The sequence below is a fragment of the Polistes canadensis genome, unplaced genomic scaffold (assembly GCF_001313835.1).
Source record: "Polistes canadensis isolate GaletaPanama2010 unplaced genomic scaffold, ASM131383v1 scaffold_285, whole genome shotgun sequence".
NCBI lineage: Eukaryota > Metazoa > Arthropoda > Insecta > Hymenoptera > Vespidae > Polistes > Polistes canadensis.
In genome coordinates, this window is record NW_014569832.1 from 147,424 (window position 1) to 160,412 (window position 12,989).

The 12,989-nt window shown below is 29.3% G+C and overlaps 4 protein-coding genes across 8 annotated transcripts; 3 read left to right on the top strand and 1 right to left on the bottom strand.

Annotated features, from left to right (window-relative positions):
- Positions 1 to 606: 606 nt before the first annotated feature.
- Positions 607 to 4,660, top strand: LOC106791109 (serine/threonine-protein kinase PLK4). Of its 2 annotated transcripts, XM_014756504.1 has the most exons (12): positions 607 to 820; positions 913 to 1,008; positions 1,125 to 1,338; positions 1,519 to 1,631; positions 1,735 to 1,827; positions 1,913 to 2,200; positions 2,276 to 2,866; positions 2,943 to 3,248; positions 3,343 to 3,400; positions 3,494 to 3,615; positions 3,700 to 3,882; positions 4,021 to 4,660. In XM_014756504.1, exons 1-12 carry the CDS (start codon positions 791 to 793, stop codon positions 4,198 to 4,200), a joined length of 2,274 nt encoding a protein of 757 aa, XP_014611990.1. In that variant the 5' UTR covers positions 607 to 790; the 3' UTR covers positions 4,201 to 4,660. The 2 variants fall into 2 exon arrangements, with proteins under 2 accessions (XP_014611990.1, XP_014611989.1); XM_014756503.1 differs by having other exon boundaries at positions 3,343 to 3,615; positions 4,021 to 4,658.
- Positions 4,661 to 5,094: 434 nt separating this feature from the next.
- Positions 5,095 to 7,121, top strand: LOC106791106 (neuronal membrane glycoprotein M6-a). Of its 3 annotated transcripts, none has more exons than XM_014756493.1 (6): positions 5,095 to 5,177; positions 5,327 to 5,563; positions 5,994 to 6,130; positions 6,212 to 6,394; positions 6,485 to 6,635; positions 6,769 to 7,121. In XM_014756493.1, the coding sequence occupies exons 2-6, from the start codon at positions 5,560 to 5,562 to the stop codon at positions 7,083 to 7,085; spliced, it is 792 nt and encodes a 263-aa protein (XP_014611979.1). In that variant the 5' UTR covers positions 5,095 to 5,177; positions 5,327 to 5,559; the 3' UTR covers positions 7,086 to 7,121. The 3 variants fall into 3 exon arrangements, with proteins under 3 accessions (XP_014611979.1, XP_014611980.1, XP_014611982.1); XM_014756494.1 differs by having other exon boundaries at positions 5,147 to 5,177; positions 5,339 to 5,563; XM_014756496.1 differs by lacking the exons at positions 5,095 to 5,177; positions 5,327 to 5,563 and adding an exon at positions 5,782 to 5,926.
- Positions 7,122 to 8,346: 1,225 nt separating this feature from the next.
- Positions 8,347 to 9,875, bottom strand: LOC106791105 (N-acetylglucosaminyl-phosphatidylinositol de-N-acetylase). The gene is made up of 5 exons (XM_014756492.1): positions 9,475 to 9,875; positions 9,221 to 9,302; positions 8,949 to 9,145; positions 8,741 to 8,871; positions 8,347 to 8,594 (listed from the first exon to the last, which is right to left on the bottom strand). The coding sequence occupies exons 1-5, from the start codon at positions 9,836 to 9,838 to the stop codon at positions 8,439 to 8,441; spliced, it is 930 nt and encodes a 309-aa protein (XP_014611978.1). The 5' UTR covers positions 9,839 to 9,875; the 3' UTR covers positions 8,347 to 8,438.
- LOC106791107 (mitochondrial fission process protein 1) lies at positions 9,606 to 11,611 on the top strand. Of its 2 annotated transcripts, XM_014756497.1 has the most exons (5): positions 9,606 to 9,694; positions 10,326 to 10,394; positions 10,540 to 10,700; positions 10,864 to 10,991; positions 11,067 to 11,611. In XM_014756497.1, the coding sequence occupies exons 3-5, from the start codon at positions 10,643 to 10,645 to the stop codon at positions 11,382 to 11,384; spliced, it is 504 nt and encodes a 167-aa protein (XP_014611983.1). In that variant the 5' UTR covers positions 9,606 to 9,694; positions 10,326 to 10,394; positions 10,540 to 10,642; the 3' UTR covers positions 11,385 to 11,611. The 2 variants fall into 2 exon arrangements, with proteins under 2 accessions (XP_014611983.1, XP_014611984.1); XM_014756498.1 differs by lacking the exons at positions 9,606 to 9,694; positions 10,326 to 10,394 and having other exon boundaries at positions 10,484 to 10,700.
- The last annotated feature ends 1,378 nt before the right edge of the window (positions 11,612 to 12,989 follow it).

The following is a 12,989-nucleotide window of genomic DNA, read 5'->3' on the forward strand; positions in this document are numbered from 1 at the left end:
ATGCGAAAATATAACTGTTACCAGCGATTGTACGAGTCACAGTGTAACATAAGAGTAGACAAATGAAAACAAAACTAATTAATTATTATAACATATATTATAATAATTATAATTAAAAAATAGGAGGAATATTAGTTTGTATGATGCCTCTTACCGACATCTGCTTTACCAACCAACATCATTTTGTCTCTGAAATGAAAATCTTATCTCTCGCCTGATCTTTATATATGTGTTAAAAAATAAGAATATTATTCATTTATATAACTACAGCATATATTATTATCTCATTTCCATTTTTAGGTCTTAATGTGTGTACAACGTTTTTTGCATTAGCCAAGAAAAATATATTTACTATTGTGGAATAAAATTTGAAATTAACAATTTATTTATATTATAAGTTGTATAGTTTTGTAGAAAAATGTATATATATATATATATATTTTATTTTCATTTTCGATAGCGAATATACTAACAAAATTGAATTTGAAAAAATAATCATAGTTTATTTATTATTTATTTTTTATTTCGATTGTACGTGGTGCATTAAAGTTGCATCAAGTGCATTAAATTTGATAAAAAGTAAATTCGCCAGAGCGCGCTTCTGTCGACGTGTCGTGTCAGTTGTTAACGACTAATAATAGGGAATCATGGATTTATTGTTTATAAATTTTAACTCCAAGTTTTGGCCAAGTGATTTACATTGCACTTATATTTTATATACAATCTAAATACATAATAATATAAAAGGATTAAAGTCGACGTGGACCTGTTTTATGCAGGACTACAAAAAATGCCGGGTGGTTTCGGTGAAGAAATTGAGGTTAGCTTTTCAAATTTTCTCTCTCTTGTTTATACTTTCATTATAGCAACGACAAAGACACTTAACGATTACTCTTTCTTTTTCATTTGTAGGATTATGAAGTTTTAAATTTACTTGGGAAAGGTGGTTTCGCTAGTGTCTATAGAGCAAAATGTTTACGCAATGGAATGGAAGTTGCTATAAAAATGGTAAATGTGATTTTCATTCGATACGTATAGACTGAATAATATCAATATTAATTAAGGTGGTTGTCATAATGAAACATTTATGAGTTATAGTGTAGACTTATTATTTGGTTTTATAGATTGACAAGAAATCAATGCAAGCTGCTGGCATGTTAGACAGAGTTTCCCAAGAAGTAGCAATTCATTCTCGTTTAAAACATCCAGCTATTCTAGAATTATATACAGCCTTCGAGAATAATAATTATGTTTACATGATCTTAGAATTATGTCACAATGGTGAACTTCAACATTATTTAAAAATGCAAGATTTTCATGTATTGTCCGAACAAGAAGGTAAATATTCATTTTTGTTATTTATGTTATAAAGAGTTTTCTTCTTTAACAGTTGTCATTAATGTGTGATGTAGGACTTAATGAGAGACATTAGGAAAATTGGAGCATCATGTATATTAGATGGTGATATAGTAAATGCGTTAAACATTTCTTATTTATGATTTATGTTTATTGTTTAAGCTGGAAGTATCATCGCACAAGTTGTACAAGGTCTACTATATCTACATTCTCATTTAATACTTCATAGAGACATATCATTATCAAATTTGCTGTTAACTAAGAACATGCAAGTGGTATGTATAAAAATACTTTTATTACTAAGATTATTTTCCTTATGTAATATAACTATATATATATATATATATATATTATAATATTATTTATAACATTTTGTAGAAAATTGCTGATTTTGGATTAGCTACGCAATTAAAAAGACCGGATGAAAAACATTTAACCATGTGTGGTACACCTAATTATATATCGCCAGAAGTAATTTGAATGGAAATATATCATTAATGTATATTTATTAATGTATATAATATATTTTTTGAAAAACATATTTTTATTTTTCTAGGTTGCAACTAGATCGTCGCATGGTTTGGCAGCTGACGTTTGGAGTTTAGGCTGCATGTTATATACTCTTTTAGTAGGCAAGCCTCCATTTGATACTGATGCTGTAAAGAGCACTTTAACACGAGTAGCAATGGCTGATTATGTTATGCCAACCAATTTGTCTAACAATGCTAAAGATCTTATAGACAAATTATTGAAAAAAAATCCTAAGGAAAGGATTCATTTAAAAGACATTCCACATCATCCATTTATAACAAGTTTAAAAACGAATGAAAGATGTAATATAAGTGTTAGTAAAATATTGTCTATTCCATTTATATCAAAAACTAATGATATATTATTATATAATATTTTATTTGTATAGGAAAAACCAGAGAAAGTTGGTAAAGTTAGAGAATTATTAGGAGAAGGTATGATTGATTCCGGAGTGGGTAAAACATTATCTTCTTATAGCCAAACTAGGATACGTTCTCATTCAGAAGAATGCATATGTACAACCCCTATGATGTCTAGTGGATTTGGACCTATCAGTGCAAGTGCAATCAGTGCAAGTGCAATCAGTGCAAGAAGTAAAGCTATATCCGAACCGACAACAAAATTGCATTCATTACAAAAAAGACAGTTGATGGATCCCTTTCCTAAAATAGATTCTGTATTTTATGAAATGTCGCCACCTCAATCAAGCAGAATCCTTTCTCAGAATGTTCAACACAGCGATTGTGAATGTTGTTGTGAAAGTAGAAGACAGAAAACGGTGGAGAAACAAAAACGAAAGAAAAAGAGTAATGAACACTTATGGAATGGCGAAGGTAATGAAGAAGTAGCCAAATTACAAGTACCACCTTTAAGTACAGAACGATTACAACCGACGAGACATAAAGCAAAAACAGCAATACTTACTATCCTTGAGAATGGTGAAGTTTGTACTGAATTAATCAAACGAAGAAATGGAGTTGTATGTTTATTTACTGCTATTCATTATATCTATATGTGTAATATGATCTTTTTAAAGAAGAATTTTTTTTTTCTAGGAAAAAATAAACGAAGTATGCAGAATTTCAGGTGACGGTTTAAGAGTGATACTTTATAAACCGGCATCTCTCTTAGAGATTGGTTCCCAACCTGCACCATTACCAAGTTATGGTGCAGATAGTATTTATTCTTATGAAAATTTACCATCGCGTCATCATAAAAAATATATATATGCTTCTCGTTTTGTTAAACTTGTTAGAGCTAAAACTCCTAAAATTACATTATATACCCAACATGCTAAGTGTTTTTTTATGGAGAATGGTCCACATCCTGATTGCGAAGTACATTTTTATAATGGAGTAAAAGTAAGTTAAATAAATGTTTGCGTATAATTGAATACATTATTGGTAAACTTTTTATTTGGTATTTAAAGATTTCATTTTGTTCTTAACATTATAGGTTACATGTGTCGATGGAACTGTAAAGATTACAGAAGGAGGTAATACTTATGTCGAAGGTGAATTTCCTACGCATTTGGATGAATTTTACGAACACTACTCGGACAGCTACAAGCGTTGTTTGATATTAGAATCTGCTTTACAATCTTTAGAATCGGCAACAAGTCATTCGAATTTTCCTATCATAATTGGACGTAGGCCTTGTTCGGCCTTGAGTGATACACCTTGTTTGCAAGGCAAAGAGAACGTTTTTCATACCACTAATAGTACACAGGTTGCGAGTCTAAATATTTATGCTAGCTCAATTATGTAAGAGACATTTTCTTAATTAGTCTAATTTGATATTTTAAACTTTTAGATGCCTTCCTTTGATGCCATATATTCGGTTGGGTCAACAATAACATCACGATCAAGAAAAATGAATTCTGTTCATAGTACAAATTGTGACATAGAAAAAGTAACTGTTCCAGGAATAGGTATTGCTATGGAATTGCCATCAGGAGATATTAAAATAGATTACAAAGATGGATCATCCTTGACTGTAAATAATTCTTTACTACAAACCATTTGTTTGCAATTTACCCCATTGCATATGTTAAAAAAAAATAATTTTATTATTTTAATATTTATTATTTATCAGTGTGTTTCTTTAAATGATCTCTCTTAAATATGATTATAGGTAATAACACAAGATTACGGTGGCGGTATTAAGTATGAAGCAAGTAATGGTAAGATATTTAAATATAGTCAGAAATGTCAACAAAATTTGGAAGTACCATATATGATAAAAGAAAAGTTACGACATGTTGAAACAGTTATGAAACATCTTGCGCCAAGAAAGTATAAAAATTTAAGATAGTTATAGATTTTTATATATATATATATATATATATATATATATATATAAGAGAAGAGAAAAAAAGAGTAGATATAATATCTGTATAGCAATTTTAAGTTAACCGGATAAAAAAAAGGATAGCGAAGAGATAAAGGGATGTCACTATATTTTTTGTACTCTTATATATTAGAATATATTTTATTTTTAAATGTAAGAAATTGTAGAATAATCTCTTTTATATATTACATAATAAAATTATATCATACAATTAGTCGCATGATGTGTACAAATGAATATTGTTGAATACGTCGTAAAAGAAAGATATATATAGTTTAGTTTAATTCTAATCATGATAATTCATCTTTTTTAACTTTACTTAAATGCATATCATGTATGTGTATATATACACATTCTTTTTAAAAATTGATATTTTCTCGCAATAAATTATTTGTTTTTGTTGATAAAATTACTATGAAACGAGATAAGTAAAATGAATAAAAGATTCTATGCAAAGTAATTCATCAATGATTAAAAATTCTTGTAGATATATTATATCATTGACAAATTAGTTCGAAGAATCGTTATTAATCATTGACAAATTAGCTCGAAGACTCGTCAATTATCATTGACGGATTTTTTCTCAGACATTTGTGAATCATTGACAAGTTTCTTCGTAGTTACACTACTTAATTGTAAATTGTAAATTGTTTATGAATTATTCTATAGATTTATTTTTATTACCCATCAATCATATATATGTATAAATATTAATAGAAGAGTAATAAAAATGTATAGAAACGTCATTGAAACGAAAAAATGATTAAATAACAATATAATTTATAATTAGGAAAAATCATATAGTAAACATATAGATCATAATTATGAAATTATTACTAATTCATTTAAAAATACCTAGTATATATACTCTACACTTTCATTTATTTTAATTGTCCTGCTGGATTTTATAGCCGCCATATTGCTAGGTCATATTTCAATTTGTAAGTACTACAATATTTTCTTATCTAACATAAGATCTCAAATCTGCGAATATATTTATTACGTATTTTGTATATTTTTTATATAAAATAGGCAAAGAAACAAATTATATATGTACATATATATATATATTTTTTTTTTAATCAAAAAGAGACGTATACAGGTGGTTGTCGAAGATCAAGACGAAAGACGATCTGTCAGAATCATAAATTTACTTCATCAAGTAAATAAGATATGTGACGTGTCAAAGATCAATTAGGAACTCGAGTGGGATGTCATTCACTAAAACAGGCGTGCATCATTTTATTGAAGTCTCGATTAAGGTTCTCAGCTTTTAATCTTGGAAATAAGAACGATCCTAACCTCCTAAGATTGCAATTTAACATGGGTAAGTGCTTTTGCAATATTTTTTATTCATATTTTTATAAAAATTGTATTATTTGTCAATATTTCATTCAGTTTTAATGCTTTCGTGATATTGAAATGATAAAGTTTCAAACTCAGTGCAACGTACTCCTTTCTAATCTTATCTATATGAGTAAGACATGAGATTGATTGACTCATTGATCAGTCATCGTTGTATAGTTGTAGTATAACATTATATTAGGTTATTTTTCGATCATGTCAGAAAGCAGGATAAACGAAACCATTGAGTTTTTACCTTTGCGTAGAGATTTTCAAAGTGATATAAGTTTAGGTAGATTCTCAGAACATAGCCTACACGGAACTTATTTAGATAATAAATCTTGTTGTAAGTTTTCTGTTTCTACAACTTTATTAGATGATAAATGTATAAAAGATGAGTCATTTCATTTTAGGGAACATGTGCAATGACTGTATGGCCAGAGTGCCTTATGCGACTCTTATAGCGACTATTATGTGTTGCTTGGGAGTTGGCATATTCTGTGGCACCATGTACAGAGGGGTTACAATATGTTCTCTTATGATGGATCAGGTATATATATCATTTGTCTCATTAATATCTACATTTTTATAAAATAGTATTAATATTTATTCTTATTAATTCTTTATAAAGGTATTTCATTTAAGACTTGGCTGGTTGGAAGCCTTACAATTGGTTCTTGCTATTATCGGAGCTAGCATGGCTGCTTTAGGCTTTATGATTTTATGTGTTGGTTGTCTAGCAACAGGAGCAACCAGACATAAAGTATATAGAGCATGGCGATCTAGAGTAGGAGGTCGTATTTCTTGTGCTGTTGTGAGTAGATTAAATATATTTTGCTATATTGCTTCCTTCTTAAATATTACAAATTAAGTGTAAATATCTATAGATTACTTTTCTTTTCAGTTCATGACAATAACGTACGTATCGCAATTGATTTGGCTTGTAATATTCGCAATTTTAGTTATAATCACCCTGCTGTTTACTATATTTTGGGGATTGTGCAGTAATCCTCGTGTTCAATCTCTTGATCAATGCATCGATTTTACTCAATTTAGTAAGCGATTGTATTCTTTCTTTTTATATAATTTTTATAATATATTCATTGTTATATTGCATAATCATAATATTTATATATATATATATATTTGACAATACAATAAAGTAATGTTTCTTTTATTTTCTTTAAGGTTTTGTATTCCCAAATAATACAAGAGTGGAAGACATGAAAGTATGCGGATCTCAAGAAGTGAAACTCTTTTGTAAAGATTTTGTACAAAATGCAGAAGTTATGTTTATTTTAGCAACGGTTGCTGCTATTTTGGCTATTCTAAGTTTAACGCATTACCTTATGTGTTTATCTGCTAATTACGCACACATTCGTGACCATGAAAAATTCCAAGAATTACAAGAACTTCAATATCTTCAAGATCCTGGCGATCCAGACTCTCCGCAACCTGGAATGGGAACTTTGAGCTCTCATCACCATGCTAAAGATAGATTCTAGGATACAGCCCGCGAGATCTTTGCTATGAATCCATTATAACGTTGATTGTTTCCATCGATAGGAGCTAGGAAAGTTAAGAACTGGATATGCAACTGGATCGACAACTTTATTCTATTATTTTTTCATTGTATGTACCTATAACTCAGTATTCTACTTATCAACAATTAGTCGCAGTAGTCTACTGATTCAGAGGATCTTGCGGGAACACTCTATGCCGTCCATTATCTGCGACTGTCTTGTAAGCATTTACATTCCTTTATGTTAAAGAGTTTCTTCTTTATATATTATTTAATATTAAATGTTCATTAATTTTTTTATTTTTATTTTTTTAATCTATATAAATTTTAATCTATGTAAAAGATGCAATGTGTCTTTTTGGAGAGAAATAATCTATACGTGATATAAAAAAAACGGACAATATTATTTAGATTTAAAGAAATATGCACAAAATGCATAGAAAAATGAATAGACATATCCCTAAAATATATGTCATATTTTTTATTGTATTATGAATTATTGCAAGTCACTGTTTTATTTTGCTACTTTTTTCTTTCTTTTACTCGTTATCATTTGTGTGTTCATTAAATTAAAATGATTACATATATATTATTATTAAAAATTTTTAGTAAATTCATATATATTAGGATCATAAAAAATTGTAGAAAATAGTATATTTTATGGATAAATAATTCTATATATATTGCCTCTATAATAATCATATATTAGTATATTAGTAGATACAAAGCACAATTTCCCTAATAATTAATAATGAAAAGACAGTATAGTTTGTTATAAAGAAAATTTTGGTGTGCCAAATTATTAAAAGAAAGATTAAATCATTGTCAAAAATAAATAATACATATTTATTGCACGTTAATGTTAAAAGAGAAAGACGATTTTTGAATAATTTTTACCTATTCATAGGTATTGTATTCAAAGTCTGACTGATGATATTTTTTTGCCTACTCGACTTATTAATACGTATGTATTATGCGCAGCAATGATCTAACTAACAGACTGATTATATGTATTTTATATTCAGTATAAAATTAATTTTTTATTGTTACCTTTTGAGTATATAATATAGAGAAAAAGATGCACATTAATTTGGTAAATGAAATTATATAAACTAATTTCGTTTTGGATACTTTATATACAATTTAAAAGCACTTGTATAATTACAATGTATTAGAAACAAAAGAAAAGGAAAAAAATAAATAAAACAGAAAAAATATAATAATGAAGAAAGAATAAGAATAAGAATATTTGATAATTATATTTTTCGAATGACCATTGGTATAAACAAATTTATTTTTTTATTTACGATTATAATTACTTTCATTTTGTACAGGTTTAGTTAGATTGGATGTATTCATCGTCAAACTGAAAATCCAATTCAAGATCTAGCGCATTGACTTCTTGAAGTGTATTAATGAATGTATATCGTGAAAAAATCATATATAGCTTTCTGAACCAAACATATTGAGACTGGTGTGCTTTCATGGCGCTCTATAAAATGAGAAAAGTATATTTCGATAAGAGATGCGATTAGAGAATTTTTGTTTTTATATAAAAAAAAAAAAAAAGAAAAAAAACAGGGAGGGGAATTATTTACATTTATATGTTAGAAAGATTTTGAATATATTCGAACTTACAGTTATACTTTTTCTCTGCTCATATGTAAGTAAATACCAGTAAGATGCAGAAAGTAAACTGATTGGTAAATCTAAGAGTTGTACATATTTTCTAATAATGTTCACAGATTCCAACACATATAACTTGCAATCTGTAATTCATTTGTACTACTCGTTATGTGATTCATGTTTGTTAAATTAATCATAATTAAATACTAACGATACTAACAGGATGGCACTTTTTTTTCAATACATAATGCAGCAATTGCAAAATAGAGAGAAATATGATTTTTATGCTTGCTTACACCATGTTTATCAAAAGTAATAACAGCATTTATTTTATAGCTCTCTATATAATGTAATATACTTTCAGCTAAAACATCGACTGGCCATTGTATAAATTGACTGTCTGGTAATTCGCTGCTCCTGTAAATGAATTAGTTGATTCGATAAACGTGGATCAAATTTAGATGGAATGTATCAAGAAGTACAATTACTCACATTATAATAGTTACATTTGCTTCAGGTATACCGAGTAATTTTGCACAGTTCCATAATTCTTTTTTTCTTTGTTTATCTCCTCCTATAATGAGACTTATAAACATCAATGGACATTTGACTTGTAATAATTTCTACAAATGTTTTAGTTAAATCATTGCATATAAACTATGAATATTTTCATATATATATATACATATATGTATTCTTACATGAAATATTCATATATTTATATATATATATATGTATATATATACCAGAGGAGAAACACAGTAGATATAAATTGCTGATCTTTGATCGAGTGACCCAATATATTATAGGTCCAAAAAACATAACTTCATCATCGGGATGCGCGGTAACCAATAATATTCTATGAGGAGGGCCAGGTAGTTGCCATGCAGCATGATTAACTCTTTTTAAGATTACATAGAAAAATATACAAACGCAAATATAGGCAAGAAAAGCTATTAGCAATTGGTAAGAAATTTCTCTTATGTAATGACTCCACCAGTAGACTAATTCTTTAACTTGATTCTTCAAATACAAGTTTATGAAATGAATATCTAATATTTCTAAAATCCACATATTTACGTATGATGATTTGCGAATAAATATATACATATATATATATACATATATATATATATATATATTAATATAAAGATTAACGTTTAATATAGAAAATTAAAGGATAAATCATTTGGAAGAAATATGAAGGTTATGTTATTGATAATTCTTATAACTAGAATCAACGTTGTGTATAAGACTTTGACTTTTATATAAATGACTTCTAATCATTCTTTTACGATAATTGATAACGAATTTCTTTCTTTGGTCAATGTTCATCTCGAATACAAATTTATTCTTTGTTTACTTTTATAAAATTGTTTTATAAATTATATCATTTTCACATTAATAGTAAAGATTTAGAATGACAGAAATAAATGATATCGCACTTTAAGTGAGATTCACTAATTTTTAATATAAATAATTTTGAAATGTGAACATTGTGTAATCTTTATACGCGACAAAGTAGGGATTTAAATATTTTTCATAACAAGGATACCACCACTTTAAACATTAATTGTATTTTTATTTTTTGTTTTAGATGGTGCTGTAGTAGAACGAAGGAGCCTATCAGAATATTGCAGATGGGGCTGTATTATTATACCCTACTGTTAAGTTTGTGCTATTATTTCTTAAACATTTGTTTTTGAAGATAAATTAAATGAAATTATCATTATTTCAAGCATTATAAATAAGTAGAAATTTATATGTCGTTATTATTAATGGATTTATTTTATTATATATATCTTTTGCAGAATGCTGTAACGATTTTCATAAGAATCCTCGAAGAGATTAGGTAGCAAAGGTTATGTAAATAGCATAATATTGGAAAGCTTTGGCAAATATTCAAACTCTAGGATGATTGATAAAAGTGAAAAGGTCGATCTGTATCGTGATACTCCTGTAAGATATTTGGGTAATATTAATCAAGTTGTTAATTACTGTCACCTCAATTTTCATTGATAGTTTTAACTTTCTTTCTACAGTTTAAATTTCAGTGGTGATTTCAGAAGGTTGTGTTTTGTAAATAAAATCAATCTTATTTAATACATTACATATTTCGTATTATTATCTTACAGGTTACGCTAATGAAGTTGGAGAAGCATTTCGACACTTGATTCCAAAGTCTATCGTATGGTTAAGTTATATTATTTCTTCTGGTTATGTCTTAGCTGATACCGTGGATAAAGGCTATCGCGTGTATAAGGTAAACTAATTATCTGTTATTAAAGATGAGGTACATACAAATATCTGTCTATATTTGTTATCATTTTATTTACAGATCGATCAGAGTCCACAGAAGATGAAGCGCGTTGTATTGTCTACGACAGACACTTTACTATGGCAATCATTTGCATCTATTGTAATCCCAGGCTTTACAATTAACAGAATTTGTATGTTAGTACAATATGCACAAAAAAGAACATCGAGCTTAGGTTTAAAGAATCCCTGGATTCCAACAATCATTGGTTTAGTATCTATACCATTTATAATCCATCCTATAGATTATGCCGTAGAAGAAACAATGAATGTTACTTATAGAAAATGGATTGGCCATTATTCCAAATTAGAAAGTAACAAATTTGAAGATAACAAATAAAGAAAAAAACGCTGTGATTTCCTAAAAGTGCACTTTAATATTTGAGTACAATAATTAATTTATATTTTTATTGCCTTTTGCATAGAAAAATGCAAACAGCTAAGTGCATTTGTAAATTATTGTACTCTCAAATCGATGAAACGTAATTCGAATACATTTAGTATTTTGTTACTTTGCCAAAATTTGTGCTTTAATGCGCAATAAAACGTATTGATTGTTGTAACGTTTACGAATAGATTCGTAATTTCTCCTTTTTATGATTCCACGATAAAAGTTTATTATAATTGTGACTGCAGAATTTTTGACCACAGTTATAAGGAGTAAGGATTATTGGATTTTAACATTTTGATTTGTTATTTCATTTTCGTTTTGAACGAATACGACGTGAATGGATGAATTGGCTGTCATGTGCAGGGTGACACATTTTTGTTGTCTACCCCTATTCCTCTTGTTATTATTTTTTTCCTTTTATCGGTGTTAGAATCATCGTGTTAGTTAAAAAGAAAAGATATAGATCATTTATATTTGAATTGATTGGTCGTACATCATTATTTGTAAATGTTTATCCTGAATGATTATTTTGTAGAGTAAATAAATAAAATCGTAGTCGATAAAAAGATGAAAAGAAAAATAAGTGCATATTATCGATTTTAATGAAAGCTCGTAAAATCGAATGGTGATTTCGAATAATCTTTCCCTCCGTCTCTCTTTGTAAAGATCGATCTATGAAGGGGCGGAGAGTGGGGGAAAGGGGAGGTGCGTTTTGGTGCGTCGCGACGCGATAAGGTCTCGGAGCATGGCGCGAAAGGGACTAGCCGCGTGCACGCGTCCGTCTCTTTGTCCGATCGCGTGCCGCGAGATAAAAAAAGAAATAAAGAGAGAGAGAAATAGAATAAAATCAAATCGTGACGTTTCGTGCTTTTATAACTTTTTTAAGATAACAAAGTTGAAAGGCGAGGGATTTTGAAAGCCGTGGAACTAGATGAAGAAAGAAAAGTCGTGGATTTTTTCTGGACAAATGTAGAGGAACATAAGTAGGAAAAGAATTATAAAATAAAAAGAATAAATAAGGAAAAAAAGAATCGACGAAACGCGAATTCGGCGGATAGTTTTGTTTTGTTTTTAGCTCTTTCTCTCTGTCACTCTCTCTTTCTCTTTTGTTTGTTTCGGTTGAAAAAAAGGTAGGGAGAAATGAAAGGAGGGACGCCTCCGTCGCGGCGTCGCGTCGTCCAGGTACGGCCATTCCACGGCCATGCCTGGCGGCGCTCGAAATGCGGACACGCCTCTTACCGAGCAACCGAACCAATCGAGTACCACTGACTTTGGTTAGTGGAGGAGCGCGGGAGCCGAGGGGGTGTGTCCATTGGCTGCTCCTAGGCGTGGTCACGGGGGATAGGAGTGAGCGAGAATGGAGTGGGGATGGACGAACAGCGAAAGGCGGCGCAGGTGCAACGCCAGTTTGCTGGCGAACTCGAGCGAAGTTGCGAGCGTGCTCGGGCTAGGCGCCGCCGTCTAGACGCGACGCGACGCGCTCCGAAATACCTTCGGTCCGGTCCTACTTTTTATCTTTACATAATATCATTATTATTTTCACTTATTATACTT

Coding starts and splice junctions, on each gene's coding strand:
- LOC106791109 (XM_014756503.1), top strand. CDS start 791: ATGCCGGGTGGTTTCGGTGAAGAAATTGAG. Junction 1,828..1,912: donor CTAATTATATATCGCCAGAA/GTAATTTGAATG, acceptor TTATTTTTCTAG/GTTGCAACTAGATCGTCGCA. Junction 3,883..4,020: donor AAGATGGATCATCCTTGACT/GTAAATAATTCT, acceptor ATATGATTATAG/GTAATAACACAAGATTACGG.
- LOC106791106 (XM_014756496.1), top strand. CDS start 5,797: ATGTCAGAAAGCAGGATAAACGAAACCATTGAGTTTTTACCTTTGCGT. Junction 6,395..6,484: donor GTCGTATTTCTTGTGCTGTT/GTGAGTAGATTA, acceptor TTTTCTTTTCAG/TTCATGACAATAACGTACGT. Junction 6,636..6,768: donor CATCGATTTTACTCAATTTA/GTAAGCGATTGT, acceptor ATTTTCTTTAAG/GTTTTGTATTCCCAAATAAT.
- LOC106791105 (XM_014756492.1), bottom strand. CDS start 9,838: ATGTATATATTTATTCGCAAATCATCATACGTAAATATGTGGATTTTA. Junction 9,146..9,220: donor GCAAATGTAACTATTATAAT/GTGAGTAATTGT, acceptor ATTCATTTACAG/GAGCAGCGAATTACCAGACA. Junction 8,872..8,948: donor TGAAAAAAAAGTGCCATCCT/GTTAGTATCGTT, acceptor AATGAATTACAG/ATTGCAAGTTATATGTGTTG.
- LOC106791107 (XM_014756497.1), top strand. CDS start 10,643: ATGATTGATAAAAGTGAAAAGGTCGATCTGTATCGTGATACTCCTGTA. Junction 10,701..10,863: donor TACTCCTGTAAGATATTTGG/GTAATATTAATC, acceptor ATTATCTTACAG/GTTACGCTAATGAAGTTGGA. Junction 10,992..11,066: donor AAGGCTATCGCGTGTATAAG/GTAAACTAATTA, acceptor TTTTATTTACAG/ATCGATCAGAGTCCACAGAA.